This window comes from Hippocampus zosterae, chromosome 14 (assembly GCF_025434085.1).
Source record: "Hippocampus zosterae strain Florida chromosome 14, ASM2543408v3, whole genome shotgun sequence".
In the NCBI taxonomy this organism is placed as follows: Eukaryota; Metazoa; Chordata; class Actinopteri; order Syngnathiformes; family Syngnathidae; genus Hippocampus; species Hippocampus zosterae.
The window spans coordinates 18,861,587-18,888,309 of record NC_067464.1 but is presented as its reverse complement, the minus strand read 5'-3'; the positions used below and the strand labels follow the sequence as shown (position 1 = coordinate 18,888,309).

The 26,723-nt window shown below is 40.7% G+C and overlaps 2 protein-coding genes across 5 annotated transcripts in view; both read right to left on the bottom strand.

Moving 5' to 3' along the window:
* Positions 1–229: 229 nt before the first annotated feature.
* Positions 230–10,307, bottom strand: ldah (lipid droplet associated hydrolase). Of its 3 annotated transcripts, XR_007966568.1 has the most exons (8): positions 10,181–10,307; positions 9,577–9,714; positions 8,700–8,834; positions 6,688–6,857; positions 4,102–4,342; positions 2,743–2,825; positions 1,025–1,536; positions 230–934 (listed from the first exon to the last, which is right to left on the bottom strand). XR_007966568.1 is itself a non-coding variant. In XM_052085842.1 (7 exons), exons 2-7 carry the CDS (start codon positions 9,707–9,709, stop codon positions 1,348–1,350), a joined length of 951 nt encoding a protein of 316 aa, XP_051941802.1. In that variant the 5' UTR covers positions 9,710–9,714; positions 10,181–10,307; the 3' UTR covers positions 230–1,347. The 3 variants fall into 3 exon arrangements, 2 of the variants coding, with proteins under 2 accessions (XP_051941802.1, XP_051941803.1); XM_052085842.1 differs by having other exon boundaries at positions 230–1,536; XM_052085843.1 differs by lacking the exon at positions 10,181–10,307 and adding an exon at positions 9,790–10,174 and having other exon boundaries at positions 230–1,536.
* Positions 10,308–13,458: 3,151 nt separating this feature from the next.
* apoba (apolipoprotein Ba) overlaps positions 13,459–26,723 on the bottom strand; it is a 31,328-nt gene continuing 18,063 nt past the window's right edge. The window contains exons 19-25 of one of the 2 annotated variants that reach the window (XM_052085635.1): positions 26,363–26,493; positions 26,037–26,247; positions 25,153–25,325; positions 24,905–25,080; positions 23,134–23,255; positions 22,668–23,041; positions 13,459–19,592 (exon numbers count right to left, since the gene is read on the bottom strand). In XM_052085635.1, the coding sequence (XP_051941595.1) occupies positions 14,269–19,592; positions 22,668–23,041; positions 23,134–23,255; positions 24,905–25,080; positions 25,153–25,325; positions 26,037–26,247; positions 26,363–26,493 (6,511 nt within the window). In that variant the 3' untranslated portion in view covers positions 13,459–14,268. Of the gene's footprint in view, positions 19,593–22,667; positions 23,042–23,133; positions 23,256–24,904; positions 25,081–25,152; positions 25,326–26,036; positions 26,248–26,362; positions 26,494–26,723 lie in introns of those variants that run through there. The other variant, XM_052085636.1, reaches the window with a different exon arrangement.

Below are 26,723 nucleotides of genomic sequence, written 5' to 3'. Positions count from 1 at the left end.
CGTCCGCTGTCGCTGAAGGGCGTGACCTTGGATAACATCGATTTCAAAAGTGAGCGTCACCTGGGCTGGATGTGTTTGCAGGTTTAGTTTGTTTGTTGCATTTCAAAATGCCAAGTAGTTGGTCCCGCATCACTTGCCGTAGCCCAAGCCGGAGTGTGAGGATTGATTGAGATAACAGTCGGTAATGGAAGCCAAGTGAGGCCGGCACAGCAGTACAAAATAAGAAGGATTAAGATCTCCAAGAAATCATCTTTATTTATTGTAACCCACAACATTACACTTTTTACTGCAGTCAGAGTGGAAGATGGGCAATTTTCTTGGTAATCCGCCGGATGTTGCTGCGCCATTGTCGAACTTGCCCACATGAGTGGATGGCGCCGTTACATCAAACACAAAATTACCATGGATTAGTTCACTGGTGAGCAAACTACGGCCCGTGGGCCAAATCTGTCCCGTTTGTCTTTTTAATCCGTCCCGTCGAAGGTTGGTACACAATTAATGTTCGATGTCAATGACTGCATTCATTTCATTTGGACTTGCAATGACAGGCATTTCAACGCCAGGTGGCACAGTTACTTGAAGTTGCAGAGCATTGGGAGGAAGTGGGGAAACGATACGGAAGCCCGCAGTAGCGCCAAGTCAAGCAAATCCTGTTCGATACGACGGAATAATGTACTCTTAAAGTCTGAAAAACGTGCCAAAAAATGCTCAATACTGCTTTTTAAATAAAGAAATTCAATTAATATTATGTCGAATTTAGTTCACCCTTTTGATCCGGCCCTCCATAATATTTTCTGGCTCTCATGTGGCCCTATGCAAAAAATAATTGCCCACCCCTGGATTAGTTGATCCCGAGTTCTATCATTCCAAAAGTCTGTTATTGTCACGGGCCTAGAAGAGTGACCTACGCTCATCAGAAATAGAGTTGAAGTAGCTGTGGATGATGAGAACGATTGTCGACTTCTTAAATGTCACGTTAAAGCCCGGCCTGTTCAAAAGTCATTAACAACACTCACTGAGTTACCTGTCTTGTGGAAATGTAGTTCAAATAAAGAATGATGATCACCATTTTGTTGGCCTTAAAAGACAGGCAGAATTTTTTTTTTTTTAAACAATGAACTTAAAAAATTGAGGTGGTAAATGATGTTACAATGCAGTCGAAAATTAGGGTACACCTGACTTTTGTGCTGGCGCACCCAAGGCAAGAGATTGAGCGCACCAGTGCAAAAGGTTAGCCTCTCTCTCTCTCTTTAACTTTCAGAGCCATTTAACAAATAAGCCTCACCGACGATCAGCATTATCATCCCAGATAATGAGTGCACAGAATGGAGAGGCAGATACAACATGTCAAATCCTCAAATGAGGCTGGATCCATCCTGCTATCATTCTCGCAACTTCTCTCCCAGTGTCCAGTACAAAAGCATGACGAAATCCATTTTCACAAAGTCTAAAATCTCCGGTTGGGAAGTCCTCCTTGATCTCATGATAGTATTGCACAGGACACCAATGGTCTGTTGTTCCATAATAAAATATGAGCTAAAACAAATACAAAACAGAGATGTAGTTAGATACATCATTGACAATACCATCAGCAATACTTTTTGTTGAAACAATTGTCTTGATAACTTTTGCTTTTCATTTATTATTTTGAAATGCCATTTTTATTGATATGTTTCATGTCCGTATTTGTGACCAGTTCTCACAGGTTGCCAAAGAATAACCCCTGTATTTTTCTGAACATCGTGTTGTGCTGCATGCTATATCCCAAGAGAGCTACAAATGGATCAATATTCTGATTTCATGGACATACTATTTCAATGTTCTGCAAACCGCTATGTTGCAGCTGCAAGCTGTGACGGTTCTATGGAAATAAAGATGCATTGCACTGTATTGTAGTCCTTTAGCGTAGCTCCATCTAGTGGATGCATAAAGTAACCGCAACCACTATTGAAGCTTCTATTTTATTCATTCATTCATTCATCTTCCGTACCGCTTGATCCTCACTAGGGTCGCGGGGGGTGCTGGAGCCCATCCCAGCCGTCTCCGGGCAGTAGGCGGGGGACACCCTGAATCGGTTGCCAGCCAATCGCAGGGCACACATAGACGAACAACCATCCACGCTCACACTCACACCTAGGGACAATTTAGAGTGTTCAATCAGCCTGCCATGCATATTTTGGAATGTGGGAGGAAACCGGAGAACCCGGAGAAAACCCACGCAGGCCCGGGGAGAACATGCAAACTCCACACAGGGAGGCCGGAGCTGGAATCGAACCCGGTACCTCTGCACTGTGAAGCCGACGTGCTAACCACTGGACTTGTAATACAGTGTGCCCGATATATGAAAACTGTTTTGAAACAGGCCATTCATTGAAGGTGCACCTTATACTCCGAAGCGCCTTGCAGTGCAGAAAATACGGGAATTCACTTTCAAAAATTGAATGAGAAGACGAGATAACAAACACATGTCTCATAGATTGCATCACAGATCAATTTTTTTACATTAACTGTCACACCGGTGTCAGAAGCTAACTAATGTCATAAAAATGTTCAAACAATGAAGCGCTTCGCCTCGTTTTTGCCAAAAGGCGAACAGCGCTTTGAACAGCTAAGCTTTTCATTTCCAAAAGCGTGATATTTTTCATCAGAATGACGGTCATTTTTTAGCTTTAAAACCAATCAAATTCAAGTAGATTCAAGATCTACAAATAGCTCCTAATATATTCCTGAAACACATCATACCTTTTCAAGGTTTTTCTTAATGGTCACGTTATCTCGTTGCAAAACCTTCCTCATTTCCTGCCCCGCCATGTACACAGCATTAGCTGCAAAGAGGGGGAAAAAAAGAAATCAAGACTGCATATTCCGTGACACAGGTTGAGTTCACATCCTCTAATTATTCCAAGTTTAATTCTACTGTGATTAACTTTTTTCAACATCCTTTTCTTTTTTTTTTTACCGAAGCTAATAAATCGACTTTGGGCTTTTACATGTATCGTGCTTTTCCATCGACAAAGCACTTCATCACGACTCCTTTTTCACCTACTGATGACGCACAATCAAGAGCAACTGGGGGTTCAGTATCTTGCTCAAGTACGCTTCAACAAGGTGATTAAGGGCCGGCGATTGAACCCACAACATTAGGGGTGGGAAAGGATCACACTCTACCACTGAGTCATGCGACCCCGAAATGTTTCAAAAGGAAGAAAAAGCACTCTATATTGTACGTGTCCATTTCCCATTTTATGACAAAATGTGACTGACTAGAAAAGATGACTGAGGGTCCTCAGTTACAAAAGTCTTTACCTATAATATTTCTTGGTTACAAATGCAGCACACTGAACGGTGCCATTTCCACTGTGCAACAACCAAAGGAATTGGTTTTCTTACTGTTTACCATTTGATGATATTTACGACTGAAAAGTGTTTTGCTCCAACTATTGACTGTAACTCTGACTTAATACTGTGTTGGCCTTGATTAGTCATGTCAGTGTATTCAGGTTTATCCATCCATCCATTTTCTGATTCGCTTAATCTTCACAAGGGTCGCGGGGGGCGCTGGAGCATATCCCAGCCGTCTTCGGGCAGTAGGCACAGGACACACTGAACCGGCTGCCAGCCGATCGCAGGGCACACCGAGACGAACAAACATCCGTGCTCACACTCACATCTAGGGACAATTTAGAGTGTTAAATCAGCCTGTCATGCATGTTTTTGGAATGTGGGAGTAAACCGGAGTACCCAGAGATTGCAGAGAAAACCCACGCAGGCACGGGGAGAAGATGCAAACTTCACACAGGGAGGCCGGAGCTGGAATCGAAGCTGATACCTCTGCACTGCGCTAACCACAGGACCACCGGGCCGCCGGATTCAGGTTTATGTGAAAAATAGTTTTAAGTGTCATGGGAATGGAATAGTCATAAGAGTACCCCCATAATTAAATGTTGGTTACATTCTATGGGATTGTTGTTTGGACAATGCCCAATAGTGGTTGGCCCCAGAATGAACATACCAGGGAAATTACAAATAACCTAATTAAATATTCTGCAAACTTCAGGTGTTGAAAAACATCAGCATGAACTCAATGAAGAATCAACAAACCTGCAGAATCGCCACTGAGGAGGCCGACAGTCGGCTGGACAACTGAGCTGTCCAGAGAACCAATGCCAGCAAAAACCAGTTTGACCAGACTGCGTTTGAGTGTCTCAGGCAGGAGGGAGAGCAGGAAAATTGACAGGTAGACGATGTACCGCATGTGACAGAGCACAGGGGTCATAGTCTTCCCCTGGGGAGTCTGTGCCATGCGTTCAATAGTTGGGAACAGCATGACAGCCTTCACAATCTGTTAAGTTAAAAAAAAATAATAAAAAAGTAACCTCAGAGGGCAGAAATTTCTAAAGAAAGAATAACAATATTTTTCTATCCATTTTCTGATCCGCTTATCCTCACAAGGGTCGCGGGGGTGTTCGAGCCTATCCCAGCTGTCTTTGGGCAGTAGGCAGGGGACACTCTGAACCGGTCGCCAGCCAATCGCAGGGCACACAGAGACGAACAACTATCCACGCCCACAATCACGTCTAGGGACAATTTGGAGTGTTCAATCAGCCTGCCATGCATGTTTTTGGAATGTGGGATGTGGCATCCTCTAGTGGATGCATAACGGAAGCGCAGCCACAATTGTCGCTTCTATTCTATGCGCCTTATCATGCGGTTGGTGCTCTGTATATGAAAACAGTTAGAATAAGCCATTCATTGAAGGTGCACCTTATACTCCGAAGGATTCCTGGGGAAAACTGGCCTCCTTTGTAATAATAAAATTGACTATTTTATTAATATAACTGGAAATGGACTGGTGTGTTGGAAGTCACCTCACGCGAAATGGCAAGGAATGTGTTCTCCTAAATGTGTACACTCCATATGAATGTCTTCCTGATAAAACACAGTATCTTAATAGGCTTGCTTTTAACAATTTGTATTTTTCAGGCCATACGTTTTGTAATGTGTTTGTTATTGGTGATTTTAATTTAGATGTTAGAGACAGTACATTAGTATTCGCTTATCATTTGCATGAGTTTCATGAGGACAATGTTTTTGTAAGACTGTCAACTCTTACTTGCAGATCGTTTTACATATTTCAGTGATGCTTTGTATAAGTACATTCAAAGTCAAAATTTTGTAAATTTCATATTTTTTCACAAATCTATACTATTGGTCATTCCACATCTGTGCGCTATTTTTTACAACTTATTGACCAATCTAAAATGATGACGCCAGCGATATGCAACTGCCACTTCATAGAGGTGTCAATTTATCGCGTTAATTGTGAATAATTAATTACAGTCATATTTAGCGCATTGTTTTTTTAATCGCGTTAATCTAAATTTTAATATCTAACTTTATTATTTCTGTAGGTGGGTTGCCTTTTTATAATATCCCTTTTCATTTGTTGGCTTCCTCTGTTCGAGGAGTTGAGAGTGGAGAAACAACTGTCAGTCACAGCCTGAAGCGGACATTGATTGACTGGCTGCAGATGATCACATGATATTGCTTGTCCAATCAGCACCGCGGGAGATTTAGTTCGCTCCGTAGTCAACATGGGACTGTTGTGATAGTACGTTATAAATTCTTTTTTTTAATTATACTTCTGTCTTGAAATTTTATTCACTTTTTTCTGTTTTTAATAAATGTGTTTTTGACTTGAATTAGTAAAAAGTCATACTTTTGTTTTTCACTAATGAAGGGTTCGGTGAATATGCGTATGAACGGATTAGGTTCAGTACCTCTAACAAGGTTAAGAACCACTGATGTAGAGTATTTAGTTGTCATTTTGTTTCTATGGTATATATTTAAAACAACTATATTGTTACTAAAAATTAAGATCCATAAATTTATTAACAAATAAATGTTTTTAAAACGGGCTAAAGACAGGTGTAGTGATATGCACACTTTATACAATATCCCTCACAAACCTTGAAACCATGATCTTGGGATGAATGACACATTTTCTAGTCAGTCATCTTCCGAGCCGCTTGATCTCACTAGGGTCGCGGGGGTGCCGGAGCCTATCCCAGCTGTCTTCGGGCAGTAGGCGGGGGACACCCTCAATCGGTTGCCAGCCAATCGCAGGGCACACAGAAACGAACAACCATCCACGCTCACACCTAGGGACAATTTAGAGCGTTCAATCAGCCTCCCACGCATGTTTTTGGAATGTGGGAGGAAACCGGAGCACCCGGAGAAAACCCACGCAGGCCCGGGGAGAACATGCAAACTCCACACAGGGAGGCCGGAGCTGGAATCGAACCCGGTACCTCTGCACTGTGAAGCCGACGTGCTAACCACTGGACTACCGGGCCGCCTCACACATTTTCTAATTTGTTGTAATGTGTTCCACTCATTCGGGGCAGAACATTAAAAAGATTGGCCAAAAGTAAGCGTGGTCTTTGCGATGAAATGATTGACAGAATCAAATGAATTTGCCAGATCCACAAAAAGAGCACAATATTCTCTACTGTCTATTGAAACAAGAGATATTTTGCATTTCACTCAAACCTGATAACCACTATATTGCAGAAACAATATGGTCGGCATAGCTCGTCATAAAAACATTGCCATTTTTCTTCATGGTAACCAATACGTGGTGTGCGGTATATTATCAACACATGGACATCTTGAAACATGACCAACCTTAAGACTGGGATCTCTCCTCATTATTTCCAAACTTATGTAGCAGCCAATGGAGTGTCCCACCAGGATGAGGGTTTTCTCCTTTGGGACATGCTTCCTGATGAAGGCCAGCTTGTGTTCTATCTGACCGTTCAGACCAAACGTGTCCATATCAGTCGTTGAGTCGGCATCTGTGTAAATGAACAAATAGTTACAGTAGCTCACAAAAGTGAAAGCACTCCTCACATTTTGTCAATAATTTCTGATACCTTTTCAAAGGGAAAACACTGAAGAAATAACACGTTGCCCCAATGTAGTCAGCGAACTGATTGTATAAAAAGTGTAAATTCAGTGGCCGCTAAAAGTTCAGTAAAATTCAGATCAAAATAAAAGGCAAGTAAGATGGGCACAACCGAAATGAAAATGTGTGACCACTGTGAACCCTCTTCACCAGAGTTCCCCGGGGCTACACAGATTGCCGCAGGAATCCTCGTCCAAAACAAAACGGACAACCATGAGATCACAGAGATGATGAACGATAGAGACCTCAAGCTCCTCCACATTCCAATTGAGGAAAGCTCACAGATGCTCAAAAGGGTTTACCTCCAAAGACATGCTTGTCCAGTCTCTCACTTTAGCTCCAGCAAAACACTAGTTGTCTTGGAAGTGTGTGTCTGTTTGGTGTTGTTATCATGTTGGAATACTGACCCATGGTCAAATTTCTGAGGGGAAACATTAAATATAGCTACACAGTGCCAGCAACACCCAGGCAAACGCCGTGTGAGAACGATAACAAACAAATTGTAACACTAACAAGTGACATGGCAGCGGGGACGAGAAACAGCTCACTGGACTTTAATTTGATACTTTTTACTGTTTAATGTCACTTCAAAATAAAGTGAGAAAAGGTAAGCAGTCATAATGTGCTGTATAAATTTTTGTACAATAACTAAAAATATATAGTGGTAAGTTACCGTGATATAAAACGACCTATATCATGACAAAATATATATTTTTTTCATATCGCCCATCACTACTTTGGAGCATTACAAAGTTACTTGAGAATACTTCTGTTGATGCTCAGCAAAAACTTAGCAAGTATACTTAAAATGTTCTAAATTGCTATGAGACTAAAAATGGAAACTACCCAATGGCTATATTCTGGCATATTTACATTCATTCATTCATCTTCCGAGCCGCTTGATCCTCACTAGGGTCGCAGGGGGTGCTGGAGCCTATCCCAGCTGTCTTCGGGCAGCAGGCGGGGGACACCCTGAATTGGTTGCCAGCCAATCACAGGGCACACAGAGACGAACAACCATCCACGCCCACACTCACACCTAGAGACAATTTAGAGTGTTCAATCAGCCCTGCTACGCATGTTTTTGGAATGTGGGAGGAACCCGGAGCACCCAGAGAAAACACACGCAGGCCCGGGGAGAACATGCAAACTCCACACAGGGAGGCCGGAGCTGGAATCGAACCCGGTACCTCTGCACTGTGAAGTCGACGTGCTAACCACTGGACTACCAGGCCGCCCGCGGCATATTTACATGTATATGTTAATTAATATACACTGTGCCATTTGAAATCAAATAAATTAGGAACTAGTTTTTTAAAAGTGAATATACAGTAAATAAACAAGTTATTCATAGTCCATCTTTTGATCTAGTCGTGGGCAGGTAGCTGTTTGTTTGTTTTTTTTTAACTATCATTGATTGGCCATGAAGGCCCTAATCGTGTAAAGCATAAAAGCGAGTGAACGGTAGTTTAGTTTGTCTAGTGTAGTGTATATGTGCCCTGCAATTGTTTCCTGGGATGTATCCTGCCCCTCGCCCAATCAGCTGCTATAGACTGCCGGCTCAATTGCAACTTTGATGAGGTCAAGCGACATAGAAAATGGATGGATGGATGGATGGCAGCTAGTTGGATTGTCAAACATGATAAATCCTTGACATGGACGTTTCATCTTATAATGAACTGGTGACAGTTTCAGTGCTTGATTATGAATAAATTATTACTTATACTTTTACCTTCCACCATGTCCATGGATTCAGGAGGCATGCAGTGACCAGCATGGCTCACAGCCCACACTGGGTGGTGGCAGCCAAAAAGAGCATAAAGTGTTTGTATGAATGTTCTGTAAAATCCCACTACACCAGGGTTACCTGTATAGAGTAAAAAACAAAAACAAACATACACAAATATATAAGTCAGTTGGGTTAGGCTTCGGGGCGGCCCGGTAGTCCAGTGGTTAGCACGTGGGCTTCACAGTGCAGAGGTACCGGGTTCGATTCCAGCTCCGGCCTCCCTGTGTGGAGTTTGCATGTTCTCCCCGGGCCTGCGTGGGTTTTCTCCGGGTGCTCCGGTTTCCTCCCACATTCCAAAACAATGCATGGCAGGCTGATTGAACACTCTAAATTGTCCCTAGGTGTGAGTGTGAGTGCGAATGGTTGTTCGTTTCTGTGTGCCCTGCGATTGGCTGGCAACTGATTCAGGGTGTCCCCCGCCTACTGCCCGGAGACAGCTGGGATAGGCTCCAGCACCCCCCGCGACCCTAGTGAGGATCAAGCGGCTCGGAAGATGAATGAATGAATGAATGGGTTAGGCTTCAGCATGTCCGCAATCCTCGTGAGTACGACAGATGGATGATGAATGGATGGGTAAATAATTCTTAATAATGTGCAGTCTTTCATCAGGCTTGGAACTGAAAAGTCCTGTCTCAGCCTGGTATTACATGGACAGTAGTTTTAGTGCAATCACTGGTAATGACTGAGTAATATGCGAATAAAATGCAAGACTACAGTTTGATTACCTTTGATCATAACAGGAGGATTGACGTTTAATAATTAGCACAGAAAGTAAAGATGGCCACGATAAAACACAATGATGATGATGATGCCAACTCACCAGGAATAACTAAAACAAGCACTTTATGTCCATTGTGTAAGTAAGGAGGGCCACATCTTAGAACCTCTGTGATGGCTCCATAGCAATAGATGAAATCCGTTTGTGCTGTACCACCACTTTCCACGTTTTCCATCTCATCTTAGAAAAAGAAAAACTGAATTTATCGCCCCACATTGTAAACCACGTTAACATTGTAAACAAAAGCACACACACCAATTTCTTAATCAGGCGTTTCAAATGACTCGAGCAACTTGGCAGCAGGGTACAAAAGGTTCACTCCACGTCAAAGGACAGGCGATAAGAAAATGCACGAGCAGCTTTAATGCTGATCCAAAAAAGAAAAAATCATTTTCTCATTTCCCTACATGGTCGTATTGAAATTGTAGTTTAGATATAAAAGTGGTGATGAAAGTTGAACATTAGGAGGTGAGGCAAAAAGACAGCGCAAACTAAATAAGTGAACTCCAAACAGCATAAATTTTGAATACTAATTTGAGGCTGGAGTTTGTTGTTATTTACGAGATTCCTATTTTATTGGAAAAAGTTACTTTGACCGTTGTTAGATTGAGGGTGTAATATAAATTTAAAACTGATTCTTTCTTACCGGTGCATTACCAATGGATTTAGGCTGCTAAGTAACTTCCGCCTTCATATTTTCCTGGACTGTGATTGGTGGTTCTATCAATACACGCTGTATGACGCCGGCACGATCTGAGAGTGCGCGTGCGCAGAAGGTCAACCATTATTGATGCAAACTACGTCAAGTGTAGTACTGTGCACTGTTCAAAATGTGTAAGGACTGTCAATTAATTCTGGGGTGCGGGTTCGTATTATAATGTCGAATAAACGTACTCATAGAATGCAATATGGGCCTGCACCGCTAATATATTTTCATTACCTTATTAATAGGTTATTCTAAAAAGTGAATGTAGTGTTGAAATTAGGACGAAATACTGCACCGAATTCTACCCATATTAATAAAGTAGAGAGAAGGTTTAATAATAATAATAATAATAATGCATTTTATTTAAAAGCGCCTTTCATGCCACCCAAGGACACTGTACAAACAATAAGAAAATACAATGCGTTTCAAGCAAACGAAGTTTGTTTTTCGTAATTTGATAACCACAAAAAAAATGTCTCAGAAAATCAAAATAAGGATTGATATCTTGAACCTTTTATAAGACAAAACCAGCATCCACTCATTTACCATAAAACATGAACATTACAAACTGAGCACACAAGCAACTTTCATAGAACTATATATTGTAACAAAAAAAAGGCCTTTAAAAAAATTTCTTCTTCTGTAATATGTGTCAAATTAGGTTTTTCGTCCTGAATTCAAACTAATTGCTTTCGTGTGTTAATCTAACTTAATTTTTAAAGATAATGAAAATACTGTATTACGAGAAGGGTCGTTAGGGCGTGCAGGAGACAATCCCAGCTGTCTTCGGGCAGTAGGCGGGGGACACCCTGAATTGGTTGCCAGCCAATCGCAGGCCACACATAGACAGATAACCAGCCAAGCTCACACTCACACCTACGGGCAATTTAGAGTGTTCAATTAACCTATCATGGATTTTTGGGGGAATGTGGGAGTAAACCTGAGTACCCGGAGAAAATCAACAAAGGGACCGACTGCTGTCAGGCTGCTGAATAAATAAGGAAATGATGTGACAAACATTGGTAAATAGCACAGCCACCTTATCTTTATCTGTGAATGCAAAAAAAAAAAATGTCGTTTTTTCTTCTTTCTTCTTCTACCCACAATCTTGCTGCTGCTGTAGACTGTAAATTTCTCCATTGTGGGACAAATAAAGGATATCTTAATCTTAAAATGTAAACTCCACACAGGTAGGTCGGAACCAGAACTCAAACCCGGTACCTCTGCAATGTGAGGCCTGTGATTGTAAAAAAATAAAATAAATAAAAATAAAACATCTCGTCAGCCCCCTGCTGGTGTGCTTGGGGCAACGTCTTCCCCCTGGTCTCCTCAATATCCTCAATTTCATGACTGGTCTTCCCACCTCACAAGGTAAATCGGTCATTCTAAAATTCCCCTCAATGCACCCATTAAAACCGCGTGTTCCGCCAACGGGCAACCGTTGAGGGAGGGGTGTGCGCATGGTTCTGCAATCATTTTGATGTTGTGTCTGTTTTGGTTGCAGTTCTTGCTGTAGTGGTCGTCGCTCCTTCCAGCAGCGCACCTGCGATGAATTACAATCAAAGGGCTGATTCAAGACTCCTAGCAAGCGTTTTGAGTACATTACGCTTCATCCAGGTTCTGTGTATCAATTATTTGAATTCTTGTTTTTTTTGTGTGGGGGGCGGGGGGGTTGTCCACTCCAATCCGGATTATTCTCGATTTTAACCGTGCTCTCTCTTTCTCTCTGTCTCTCTTGCTCTCACACCCTCTCTATTTATTCATTCATTCATTCATTCATCTTCTGAGCCGCTTGATCCTCACTAGGGTCGCGGGGGGTGTTGGAGCCTATCCCAGCTGTCTTCGGGCAGTAGGCGGGGGACACCCTGAATCAGTTGCCAGCCAATCACAGGGCACACAGAAACGAACAACCATTCGCACTCACACTCACACCTAGGGACAATTTAGATTGTTCAATCAGCCTGCCACGCATGTTTTTGGAATGTGGGAGGAACCCGGAGCACCCAGAGAAAACCCACGCAGGCCCGGGGAGAACATGCAAACTCCACACAGGGAGGCCGGAGCTGGAATCGAACCCGGTACCTCTGCACTGTGAAGCCCACGTGCTAACCACTGGACTACCGGGCCGCCCTCTCTATTTATCTCTATCCATTTTTATTTTTTTTTAATTCAATTTTTAAAAAAAAACATTTGTATTAATTTTTGTACTTTTCAAGTTGACTCAGCTGGGGGGGAGGGTGAGGCTCTCACATCCTCTATTGATGAAATACAGTGTTGATATGATGCATATGCATTACGTGGACTGCAAAAACAATGTGGATCCATGACAACTTTTTTCTTTTTTTTTTGATGAGCTTAAATGCAGAGAACAAATTTAGATTTCATTTAGTAGTAAAGGTTGTATTATGTAAAAAGTAATATGAAAATTCAATACTGCCCAGACTAAAACAGGTATATTTAAACTAAATCCATCAAGCAATGATTAAAAACAAAATATTGGCTATTCATTTGATGTCCTGCTTTGGTTACAATCGAGATGGGAGACTTCAGAGTCTCCTCAACTACAACTCCTCAATGGAAGGAAGCACCTTGATGTTTGATACAGAGGACATGATGCACATTTGAGACACCTGAGATGCTCCTTAATATGATGGTGTTGGCGATGGGCAACTTAAAGGCTGGAGGGGGACAAAATTTGTCAGCAGTGCCACTGGGGAAGCACATAAGAACACACACTCCCAAAAGAGATGAACGACAACAATACTACCGGTATTTTAAATAAGGACAAAATATGTGAAAAACACATGCAAAATATGTGCCATTAATATATTTCATTTTTGGAGGAATTTTTTCAATGCATGTTTAAATTCCAGTCTCATAACACAACAACAAAGGGTACAATGGGTTTGAAGCAAACAACAAAATAACCACATACTGTACTTTTTTTCAACTGCAAAGGGCTCTCTTGGATAAAATAAATAAATAAATAAATACAAATCAAGGATGGCACAAAACTGCTTAACAACAAAACAACGTTAAGTGCAAGAACCCATTTTGGACACTTTTTTTCCTCCCCCAAAATCAATTCATTCAAAATGTTTAATGTTATTCCACTTGAGTAGGAGACCCAGTGTAAGTCCAACTAAGACACATCTGCCATCTAGTGGTAATTGGTGATGTTACAACTTAAAACTATGGTTGACCCCTGCGTATTTCTGGGATTTTCCTTAGAAAACGTTAACTGGGTCTTTATCAGTTGAGTTGGTCAAATTCTCATGTGTGATAAATGACGTTGAGATTTTGCAATAATTTTGTTACCCTGTTTACACTCACTTCAACAATAATGGAACAACAATCCAAAAGCTGTTTTGAAGACATCATAAGGAAGCAGTGACAGCTCCAATGAAGGCGGAAGTGACAGCCGAAACTGTCAGCCAGGTAAGAGTTGAAGAAATACGTCACTAAAAAAGACCAGTGTCTGGAAACAAAAAGAACCTTTAAACCTAATTTAACAAAGAGTTGACTTGAGTGGTTTCAAAACTAGTAATACATCAATTGGTTATGTATAAGTTATGAGAAGAGATAATTAAACATTTATTTGGTTTCACTGTCGTAACGGCCCGCCGAGGGGAAAACATAGCTACTAAGTGGCCCGCGACAAAAATGAGTTTGACACCTGTGGATTTAGGGTGTAGGCAAAGAAAATCTCAAAGCTGAAATTCTGAATCTTGGTGTCATGACCCTTTTGGGAATAGAGCAACTAAAGGCAGACATTTCAAATAAAATTGGTTAACGGTTTCTTTTTTTTTCCAGGCGTTTATTTTTTTTTTAACCAGTGAAGAGAAAAAATGTCCCGCCCCTCTAAAGAAAAAACAAAACAAAAAAACCCAAACCAGTTTTCACTAATTAAAAGACAACATGAATGTCATAGCATGAACATTTTATCTCAGAAGGTAGAAAACTCGATATTTAGTCCAGGTATTTTGTATCCAGGGACAGTAAAGATTCTTGGCGGAAGGCTTGATGTTTCAAGTTTGTATTTTATAGAATGTGCGATTGGGCCTCCTTGGAAGACTCCTCTGTTGGAATTTAGCCAATATTATGCGGGCACTGTCACTGATATGAACTGGCTCTAAGTGCAACTCAAACCGTTGTGTGTTTGGGTTTTTATTGTAAGTAAGTTTCAGGTGTGCCGCAAATGACTGTTGTGGAGTGGTAAGCAATCTTTTTAATCCAGCATGTTCCCAAAGAGAAACATCTTGAACTTCAGGAGTCCTGATTCCCAAGAAAGGTACATTCATCACAGGTATTGAGAAAGGAACTGTCAAAAAGTCCACATTTGCTTCTCCATAAGACCGGAAGTTGACGGTGACATTCATGTAATTATGTTCTGCTTCAATGTTGTAGTTGTACTTGTATTGGTTGAATCTGGCCGAAACAATCCAGTAAGCCCGTTGCTTCTCAGAGTTGAATTTGGCACCGTAGTCATGCTGGAGCTCCACCTTCCCACTAAGTTTTAAGGGGAAGACCATCTTTAAGGTTGCTTTATTCTGAACGGCATACACAGTCTCAAATGAATGGGACATGAATTCGAGAGTGTTGGAAATGGAACCAGTCACAGGTCCGCTGAATCGTGATTGATGATGGGCTGCCAATAAAACTTTCAAGTCCCAGATATGGATCTCACCATTGGCACCGATTACACTCTTCACAAATGGCGCTTCAGATTCACATTGAGCACGCGTAACGATATGGCTAAAGATGACCGATTCCAACGTCAGCATTTGCTTTGTCCTTAATGCGGTCCAAGTTGTGTCGCTGACAAAATTTAACATAGTAGTGTTGAAATTGATATTCAATTCTAAAGTGCTTTCATGTGTCCCTTCATCCGAGTAGTTTCCCCAGGACCACTTCCCACAAGCCGTAGTTTTACCACTCCAAGCGATTCCTCTGGCCACCGTCGACGCCATGTCGTGTTTCACCGACGTCAGACTTGAAATTTCCATTGATGGCATGTCAAAGTTGTGGTTGTAAGACATGCTTGTATTCACAAAGATTCCACTCCTCAGTGAGAGTGTCATGGTGTTGACCAAGTCCGCTGTGTACATTGAAGTCGCGGCCTTTGAGACGGTCTGTGCACAGACCTCAGCCGAAGAACCCCCGAGTACCATGGATGCGTCATGAGCAATCGAAAAAGCCAAATGGGAAGCTTTCAACATTTCTGTAAACATCAATCCTTTCGATCCAGGCGCCTCTAATTGAGCCATCGCATCGAATGTATATTCCATAATCCGGAGAGTTGATTTGGCCTGAGATTGAACAGTGGCTGTAAACTTGGGGTTTTTCGGAGTAGATGTTGAATTTTCAATCTTTCCCGTAGTAGCCAGAGTGTACACGGGGGAGCTCACTGTAAATTCACCTTGAAATATTCCCAAAATGTGGACACAATTTGCATGAGGAGTATCAGTTAGTTTGATTCCTGGCATTGGGAGTGATGTGACTTCAAAATCCTTTGTATGTAATACGGGGATGGTGATGGTTGGAACTTTGATTTCTGAAAGTCTTATTTCTGGAAAGGTGACGTCTGGTAGGGCAAATACATAAAGAACTTTCAGGTCACCGAAAATCCTGTCAGGGTCAATGGCTGGCATTTCAAATCGTTTGATAGTATCGATCATTGCAAGGATTTTGGCTTTGAGCTCATCAAAAGATATTGTCAAGGCCGGAACTGTGATTGAGCCAAGAATGGTAAACTCCGGGACTGAAATTTCTGCTGGAACGGAGATTTCATGCAATTGATTCATGTTGATTGTAAATCCAGGAACGACAAGGTCCGTAAAAAGTATTGTAAAACTGTCAACCTGAATCTTAACTTTCTTGAATTCATTCAAACCGCCGTTGATGGTTTGCTTTATTGGACAGAGGATCTCGTTGTCATTCACCAATTTGCCGATCTCTTCGATCAATTGGTTGATCTTCGCTGAAACGAAAGCTACAATATTATTGTAGGATTCACTTGCTCTTTGCAGGTGAAAGTACACTTCGTCTCTGATATCCATGTCAAGAATTCTCTGCCTGATGTCTTCAATGACATCCTGAACTTTCATTTTGACATCGACGTAAAATATACTGTCCATCACATGTTTTAGCTTCTTCAGCGACTCCGCCACTTTTGTGTTTCTGAGTTTTTCTATGTAACTGAAAATTGTACGTTGAATCGTGCGGATAAATTCCCTTACAGCGTCAACTTTTGACACAATCTCATATGTTTTTATCCTCTCGTTGATGTAATTTGTCAATTGCGCAACATTCTTGTTGGCTTCATTCACAAATGCATGATAGTCAAAGTCCGTCAGTGACTCAAGAGCTGAAGAAACACCACCAAGTTCTTCCATCATTTTGTTCACATCGATTGTACTAAGATGGTTTTTGACACGGTGGAGAAATTGCACAATTTGATCATGAACAAATTCCAAATCGACAACCTTCAGAGCATTGGCGAATGAACGCACCCCCTCCTCAATTTTCATTTTCCCGATGAGAATTGCCGCCTGCTCACTTATTTCTTTAAACGTATCACCGAGGTCGTATTTTGAAATGTGATCTCTGATGCAGGAATATATTGCATTGAGTTTGGAGGGCACTTCATATTCATCAATCCAGTTGACTAAAACATCCTTTGCTGATTCCATCACATTTGCAATTTTTGTGTAAGGAATTTCATACAAAAGTTTCTCAATGCCCAAATTGGTTGAAAGAAGAAACTCGTTCATTTGTTGGAACAATATCCTCACATCGAAACTCTCAATTTTATCACATATGTCTGCAAGGGTTTTTTTTATTTTCTCTCGTATTCTAGATTTTGAATCTAATTCTTGCAGCCTAGCAATGCTGCTGCCTGCGAGTTTCTCCAAATCAAACTCTTCCACAATGTTATCGATGGCCTTCAGGGCTTTAAGTAGCCCTCCCCTGATATTGTACTTCTCAATAAATGCATGCAGTTCATTTTCGGTTGCGTTAAGCACGCATGCTAATTTTTCAGGGATGTGCCTCGTCTTGACGTAGTCATCGAGTGAAACAATTAGGTTTCGGATTTTAGCAGCAACATCAAACACTTTCTTTTCCAAATCCTTTATCATGTTGTTCATTATGACGTCCAGATCATCCATCGTTACGTCAAAACTGTTCATAAAGTAATCGAGTTTCTCTTTAATTTGATCCACTTTATTTTCCAACTCCATTTCTTTCATGAAGTCGCTGACTTGCGATGGGAACTGATCTACCTTGACTCTGAAATCAGATATCATCTGTTTAATATTCTGATTGTTGATGTATCTTTGAAGTGTTTCCAATGCACGTATACATGCATTCTTCAGCTGTTGACAAGCAGCGAGAAAAGGAAATGGTGTCAGATTGCTATGACAGTTGCTGCTCTTGTCATATCGGAGAAAACCAGTCAGACTGAATTCTTGCTTTTCGACTTTCGATCCGATATTTTCGTTCCATCTATGGAGAGCATCTGTGAGCATGACTTCCGAAAATTCAAATCCAGCTTTCTGTCGGTTGTTATAGGCGCTGATATTCTGTTCGAAAGAATGATTATTTAATTGAGATTTAATTTTCCACTTTACAGTTTGACCACTTGGCAATAGGAAACCATCAAATTTGTGATCTAATTGGGTGGATGTCTCCCAATTTGAAAGTGCATGCACGGTCGACACTCTGCTGTCATGTGAGCAGACGAGAAGCGAAGGCTCAGCCTTCACTAGCAGCTTACTGTACAGTTGCCCAGTATGCTTTCCATATAAATCGATTTCTCCATCACCATTGAAAAAGGCATCAATTGAGAGGACGAACGGCAGCGCTTGGGTGCGTAACATGCTGTCAAAATGGAGAAGCTTAGATTCAATGTGTGATTCACAAAAATATGTGGAGGAAAGTCCAGCAAACTCCAATTCACAGGTTTGACCCAAATGGACACCCGATAGGTTTCCGGAACTGTTCGATTTTATTTTACCCGCCATGGCTTCGTAGTTTAACTCATAGGTGTGTTTAATGATGTGTTCATCTCCATAAGATCCATGTGTGAATCCACTCAGTTCCGCCTGAACCGGCTTCAACTTGATGGAGTCTTTTCTGCTCAAAGTGAGATTAGACCATTTCAGTCCATTTGTCGCATCCAATGTTATGACAAACGGCTTCAGAAAAATCTTGGTATCCTGCTTATAGTAGAACTCTTCACAGAGGGCGTTGCTCGAAGAACGAAGGGCGAGGGCCCATAGCGTGATGGTCAGTGTTTGGCTATTTTCGGTTTTCATCTGCCCCATTTTTCCCATGCTGGTACTAATAAAATTGAAAGCCCTTCTGTCCAGTTCGACGTTGACATGATTTCTTGTGTGTGCACTGAACACATTTCCATTGAAGACACCCCAAAAATAGGCTTTTTTTGCAGTCATTTTAGCCTCAATATTCAGCTCGCCTTCGCCTTCCTCGGCCATTGCTTTAGTCGTGGAGGACAACGATGCCCCGTTGCTGTCCATGGATCCACTGAAGATATTTTCAAATGTGACGGGACTGTATTGAATGCTATTCGCTCCACTTGTGGTCAAACCATTTCTATCAAACACAATGGATGCTTTGTGTAGTCCTCGACCTTTGGCAAAGGTAAGAGCGCCATCTGAGTTTACTTCAAGCCTTCTTGAATTCAGTGAGCCGTTTATGAGGTGATATGCCCGGTTGGTTTCATCATCTGCCTTTGATTCAGCTAAGATGATGACATTATTGTTGGACATGCCAAACTCAAATTCATTTCTCAGCATTTTTCTCCCGCCTTTAGCAACACCGTTACACTTCAGAGTTAGTTGTGAATCTTTGTAGTTGAGTTCTGCCACATGATGGAAGATGTCTTTCTGGGCGTTTGTTTCAGAGACAATATTCAATCCAGAGTTCGTATAGATTCCATGGATTGTATTGTGAATTATTAGAAATGGTGAGTCAAAGCGTAAGATGGACTCTCCTCTTCCTTTTCTTTCTTGCAGGTTCAGCTTGTAACCGTTGCTATAGGAGCTATTGGTATAGAAAGAACCAATTTGAAGGGTTCCATCCCAGGTGCCATCTCCTGTGACTTCACCTGAGTCTGCAATGGAAGTTGACTGCGCAACGTAGTTGGAAGAAGTGTAGAGGCCCAGTGGACTTGATGCTTCAATCTTGTAATTGGCCTTTGCATGTAGTTTGTTGGTAACATCCAAAGTGTCTGAGAAACTCACTCTTGTCTGAATGAGACTATGGCTCAAGGAATTATTTACCAGATACTCCAGATGATCATCCCCTCTTCCTGACATCATCCATGTTCCTTGAAACAGACAGAAATTACATTACTGACAATGTCAGGAAAAGAGCCATTGATGGAGTGATTTGTGTAAACAAAACAAAAAAAATCATCAATCATCAATCAAAAAAGATATCTTACAAAACCCACTTCTAATGAAATTGGGATGGTGTGTCAAACTATACAAAACAAAAAACTGAATACAATGACAAATCACGTTCAACCTATATTTCATTGAATCCACGACAAAGACAATATTTTTAATGTTCAAATTTATCGATAGCAAATAATCATTAACTTGGGAGAGGTGGCAAAAAAGACTGAGAAAGGTGAGGAATGCTCATCAAACACCCGTTTGGAACATCCCACAGGTGAACAGACTAAATGGGAACAGGTTGAGTGCCCTGACTGAGGATAAAAGGAGATTCCCTGAATTGCTCAGTCACTCACGAGCAAAGGTGAGGCGAGGTTCACCTCTTTGTGAACAACTGCATGAGGAAATAGTCGAACAGTTTAAGGTCAATGTTCTTTAATGTACAAGCAAGGTCCATCATCAAAGGGTGCAAAGACTGGAGAAATCCCTGCATGTAAGCGATAAGGCCCATGCCTTTGATCCCTCATGCGGCACTGCATCAAAAACCGACATCAATGTGTCAAGGATATCCCCACATGGGCTCAGGAACAATCATTGTCAGCAGTCACAGTATGGTGCTTCATCTTTAACTCCAACTAAAAACTGTACTATGCAAAGTAAAAGCCATTTATCAACAACACCCCAAAGAGCCGCCGGTTTCTCTTGGCCTGAGCTCATCTAAGATGGACTAGTGCAAAGTTCTTTGGTCAGACAAGTCCACTTTTGAAATTGTTTTTTGGAAATTATGAATGTCGTGTCATCCGGGCCAAAGAGGAAAAGAACGATCCGGACTGTTATGAATGCAAAGATCAAAAGCCAGCATCTGTGATGGTATGGGGCTGTGTTAGTGCCAATGACATGATGAACTTACATATCTGTAAAGGCACCATTAATGATGAAAGGTGCATCCAGGTTTTGGAGAAACATGCTGCCATCCAAAGCAATGTGGACGCCCCTCCTTATTTCAGCAAGACAATACCAAACCCCATTCTTGACATACAGTGAAACCCCTCTACAACAAAACCTACACGGGCGAAAATACCCCCTAATGTGAAATAATTTTCATGCATTAACACCATTCCCACTCTCTGCCCCCCCCCATACAACAAAAAAAACCCTGTTGCATGATATGAAATCTTTTTTTCTGCTCTTGCCTCACGAAAAGATTCACTACAACGAAGTCTAATCCAACAGCGACCTCTACTGCTTCGTTCGGAAACGGCAACATCAACCACCACACTGGTTTACACATGCACAGTAGTCCAGGAAGTACTTGTTATTGTTAGTTTCAGACGCAGCACGAACGTTGCATTGCTAAAATGGCTACAAAATGGATCTTTGGATGTCAAGCAGCTAAGACAAGAAGCGCTCTGACGCTGGAGGAGAGGGTAAAAGACGGAATGAAAGACGGAAATGAAAGACGGAGGAAGCAAAGTGAAAGACATTATTCAAGAAATTGATGTCAGTGAAAGTGAATGCTGATCGTAAATTTCTCAATTTCTTTCCCTTTTGCTACATTAAAAAAACCCCTGTTGTGAAAAAAATCTTGCTGCAAACATGATTTCGTTGTAGAGGAGTTTCACTGTAACAACATGGGTTTGACGTAATAGATTGCGGGTTACATTTTATCAGTTTGAATATTAAATACTGCAATCTTGCCTTTGTCGTGTATTCAATTAAAGATCGGTTGAACACGATTTCCAAATCACCGTCCCAACTTAATTGGAATTGGCCTTTGTAAATTAAAAATAAAGATGACTCATGATCTCCAAAAAACACTGCACGTCAATAAATACAAACAAAACAACTTAAACTACATACGAGCTGTAGTGTATTATATATAAACTTTAAATCAAACTAAAATCATTACAATTACACGGCGACATCACTTGTCAAAGTTTAGATAAAGCATTGCTATTTAAATGGGTGTTAGGGCCATGGAGTAGTGTCATTTGAAATTGGAAACTTAATCAATCAATAAAACATGCTTATTTTTTTCCAGTGATATGGTCCCGAATGTTTTTTTTTTCCCCGAATGGTACACATTGTATAGGTGGAAGTGCAGGAATTGTAACCCATTTACCGGGACATTGATTTGATGTATGTTCTGTTTTGATGCCTTGGAATTGATTATGCTTTATGTATTTAAACATGCGACCATGTTTTTTTTTTTTTTCTCTTTCTGCCAAAAGAATCAAGAAAAAGTTCAATAGCAAAAAACAAAGATTCTGCTAAACCACAATTTCATAGCTATTTTTATTTTTTATTTTTTTAATTTTTACTTGCAATAATAATAATAATAATACATTTTATTTATAAGCGCCTTTCAAGACACCCAAGGACACTACAATAACAAAAAAAAAAAACACAAAACAATACAATACGGGTTGTGTCAGATTCAAGTTATTTCTGTGACCATAGTGGATTTTTCTTTCAGAAGTAAAGGAGTACTAACAATTTATCCACATCTAGATTAGCCTCCAGTCATAATACACACTCTGAGGCGTGACACTCTACACCACTGCTATCAAAGTCAAGGCCCGGGGACCAGACCTGGCCCGCCACATCATTTTATGTGGCCCGCGAAAGCAGATCAAACATGTCAACTTCCGTGATGCTTGCTAAAATATGTACCACCATTTCAAATTCTCATATGTAATAAATAAGAGAGAGACATTGTAATAATTTTCTTGTTGCCTAAATTGAGTAACTTAAACAATAGTTGAATAAACTATTATTCTAAATTGAGTAACTTAAACAATAGTTGAATAAACTATTATTCTTGACTTCTTTATATGATTTCAGTCATAATGGACCTCCAAGGGAAACGGTAACTAAAATATGGCATGAAACGAAAATGGGTTTCACACCCGTGCTCTACACATTCATTCTTTGTTTTCTGGTAAATATTGGAGTTAATTCTGCAAGTAGTCATACTGCAACAAAGTGAATTTGAAATGGTTTACCTTCAAGATTGTGTACAAGCAGGTTGAAAGGTGAGTTGGTTATGGCCTTGTATTGCACAATGTAGCTGGGGCTGTCAACAGTGTGGTTGCCACCGGAAATTGAGCCTTCCAATCTGTAGAAGTTGCTGTTGATCTTGACAGACGCTTCAGCCACACCAATAAGGGGCACAGGGAAATCGATAACGGGAGGTACAGTGAATGACGGGAGCCTATAGATTTGGGACGGGACATGTAAACCTATTGCTGGCAAATCTAGAGCAGGAGCTGACAGGGATTTGGGAAAATTCAGTTGCTCTGATTTTTTTCCTCCCAGTGGAAGAGGAAGCGAGAATGCCATTTTGTCCTTGTTAAACTTGTAGCGGAAAGAGTTGTCGCTGTTAAAGTAAAAGCCATATTCGTTATCATGTCATTCATCACCTGTAAATATATTTAAAATATTGAATAGGTAGTCAAACGAGCAACTTACAACTGCAGGAAGATTCTCTCCGGTAGAGATGGGACAATGACTTCTGAGAGTCTCCTCTTATTTTGCATGAGCTTAAGAATGGGAATGCTTACTGTGAACTTGTCCAGCCAAATGTTTGTAGCCTGCATAGAAAAAGAAGGTCAAGCATCCATTGCATTTGCCAGTCAATAATTGTACAAAAAAATGCTCTCATTTCAACAACCAAAATTGTCTGATAAAATTGAGATTTATTATCTTGGTTCAAGTGCAATTCTCTCAAATATCTGTGAAAGTGTAGTTAATCTTGCGGCAACTTCCCTACATTGCTAATTTGTCTGAGACATTTAATGTGATAAGATAATGTGTTGTGTTGTCAGTAAACCAGGTCATTGCCGGCCACATAGGGAACCTGACCATTTGTCAAGGAACCAGCAAGGAAACAAATCAGCCTGACTTTTTATTTACCCTCCAATTCCAAAGCTAAGAGGCCTTATGGACAAAGAAATCCTATTACACATAAAAGTTCTTTTCAAGGCAGAAATGTATGGAGCCTACAAAGGTGGCATGGAAGTTTAAAAAAAAAAAAAAACATTGCCTTCCCTCGCAGTTTTCCATTCCCTCGCCAAGATTGCGAGATGAGAAAAACGTTTCTTTTTTTTTTTGCAAAGGAAAGTTTTTTTTTTTGCTGTTTTTTTAAAATATGTGTTTATGTACTTCCGGGTCATCTTGGCTAATGTAGATGCTCATGCGAGAGACTACTTCGGGGAGGGAGAAAATTATGGAGGAAGACTTGGAAATTGTATTTAAGATCAAGAACAGATTTAATGGCTTTGTGTTCCAAGCCAATTTCAAAGTAAAATTCAAGTAAAAACTCGTCATCCATGTTTGTTGTTTTCAGTTTCCCGGAAGATGACCCGGAAGTACTCAATGCGCTTTTTTTAAGCGTCCCCTCCTCCCACTCCCAAAAGTTTTGTTCCCTCGTAATCTTTGCGAGGGAACACAAAGGTTTTTTTTTCCTTCCATGTCCCCTTAGGGCAGGGGTAGGGAACTCCGGTTCCTCGAGAGCCGTATCCTCCCGCCTGTTTTAGATCCCTCCCTATTCCAACACACCTGATTCAATGATCATCACATCAGCAAGCGCTGATGCCTGAGGGGAAATTTAAAGCCTCCAGCAGCAAGAATGTAGGTAGAAAGAAGACAGAAGAAAAAAAAAACAACAAACACCGTTCAATTAAGTGCAATATAAACACAAAATGGATAAATCGCAGTGCTATTTACAATTGTCTTTCACATCATTTGAGGCTATGGCTCTTGAGCAACCGGAGTTCCCCACCCCTGCCTTAGTGGCTCTGTAGAAATGAGTAGCACTGGCGTGCTTCGTTTCTACAGCTGTTGATACTTTAGCGACACTTAAGAGTGATGCTTGGAAACTGTTCTAACAAATAAATTTGTGCAACTGATGAACAATGAACCCACCCACGCGTCTGCAATGTATTAGCGCATGTGCCAAGTACTGGAATGAGTATGAACATTTTTCTAGATTCACCAATTCATTAAGACAAGGAACTCTCTCCTTTTTACAGTTTTCTGACCATCCCCCATCGTGAGATGCAAACATTCCAAGCACGTGTGAACTCCAAAAAGGACAGCCGCCAGCAGTGAAAATGTCTTTGTGTGCCACACGATAATTAAATAATACAACTTCCTGCCTATGCAATCATAAGTACTAGCCAGCGAAACAACACAAATACAGGGGGGAGAAAACACAAAATGACAACTCACTGTTTGTTACCTCAATTCCTTTGGTGACAATATGTCGCAGTTTCATGTCTGTTTTTGCAACCTTCCGGTCCAGGATATTTTCAATTAGTTTTTTCAGTTTTCTTTGATGACCTTCGAGGCTTGGCAAAATTTGCCGAATCTTTGAATTCAAGTCCAATGACAATTGCACCTCAAACTTCTCTTCATCTATATACAAACACAGCCATAAATAGTAGTTGATTGTCGAATGTGATAGTTTGAAATGTGATCATTGGTTACCATATTTAAGGGAAGCTGTCTGTCGGTAGCTGGTCTCAGGCAGCTCGATCGTAGTTTCGATGTTCATGATGATATCCAGATGCTTCTTCAGGGTTGCAGTGAACAAAGCATTTGTTTTTAGGGCTGGAATGAGCATCTGGAGTTGCAGGATTGCATTTTTCATCAATTCGAGTCTACATTAAAGTGCACAGAAGTTGAACAATGAATGAAATTGAATTTGTCTGCATCCTTGGCATCCTTTTATTGCCGACAAGACCGATTATGTTCTCGTGGCACTGAATTGGTCATAACCGGACTGTTTTGCACTGATTAAATGCCCTGAGAATGGAATGGGTGAACGACATAATTCGCAGGCACAAAATAACATGTTGAATTCTGTCTGATTATAGGGTATCTTTTATAACTTTGTTTCTTCATAAATCATAATAACCATAATAATAATTTGTGGGAAGCAGCAGCACATTCGTAGATACACTATTAAGCATTTGGTTAAGCATCATGATTGAAATATAGCTGTAGACAAAAGACATTTTAATTATCTTACAGATGATAGATAATTACGATTGCAAAGACAACAACAAAAAACATCCCATTGTGGAGTCCTTAGTTTTCAGTTCTTTGTCAAAATATTAACTTCTCTAGAGATACTATCATACACAAAACATTTACATTTCTGGTCGGGTCATCCCATTTGGAATCATTTCCAAATCCATTTGCTGCCACAGTTTTCTTATTTATTGTGACAAAGTTTGCTTTTGTTTCCAACTCATCTCCTTACAAATGTGTGCGACAATAAATACCCTTCTGTAAAAGAAAAATCTTGCTTGATGCACAACATTCCATAATTGGTTTTAACTGTTTATCTATAAAACTACGGATCGTACCTCGTACTCCCCACCAGCGTCACCTGTGGAATGTCCTTGTTGGTGACCTCCACCGAAATGCCGCGCAAGTTGTTTTGCTTGACTTCACTATCAACTCCAGCCACCCTGATGCCAAGTTGCACATCATAGTTGGGAATGACAACTTCGCCAGTCAAAATGTTCTTATTGCGGTTGTATTTCACAGATGCAGAGGCTTCTGTTGAATCATCACCTACCAACGGAATAAATAAACATTGTTATTAATTAGTTATATTCATCTTCTTGACCGTATTGCAGATGCCATGAAACTGGTGCTTATGAACACAGTCAGTGTATTATAATCCTACCTTCGGCCTTTAAGGTTATCCTCAGGGAATCAATTTCATGCCGACCCTTTTTTCCTTCTTTTAGGGTTTCACGCTTTATGGTGGCAGTGTACTCGGTAACATTGTCTGTGGGTTGAATTAGCACTGCAGCCCTAAGAGAATGTCAAAAATAACTTTATGTTAGGGTACAACATAATAATCCCCCAAAAAAACAAAATAATCTTTTTTTTGGGGTTTGCATAAAAATGTGAAGATTATCACAAATGAAATCTTATTTTCACTCAATCTGTATGGTTTAGAATCTGATAATACCATACAATAGTTTTTCCTCCAGTATAATCCGCGACTTTACTGGGGAAAAAAAACTCTTATGAACTATCCA

What these genes read in the sequence shown, in the direction of transcription:
- ldah (XM_052085842.1), bottom strand. Translation starts at nt 9,709, where the DNA reads ATGGAAAACGTGGAAAGTGGTGGTACAGCACAAACGGATTTCATCTAT. An exon ending in ATCCATGGACATGGTGGAAG is followed by an intron (nt 6,858 to 8,699) that starts GTAAAAGTATAA and finishes TCATTTACACAG; the next exon opens with ATGCCGACTCAACGACTGAT. An exon ending in TTAAGAAAAACCTTGAAAAG is followed by an intron (nt 1,537 to 2,742) that starts GTATGATGTGTT and finishes TATTTGTTTTAG; the next exon opens with CTCATATTTTATTATGGAAC.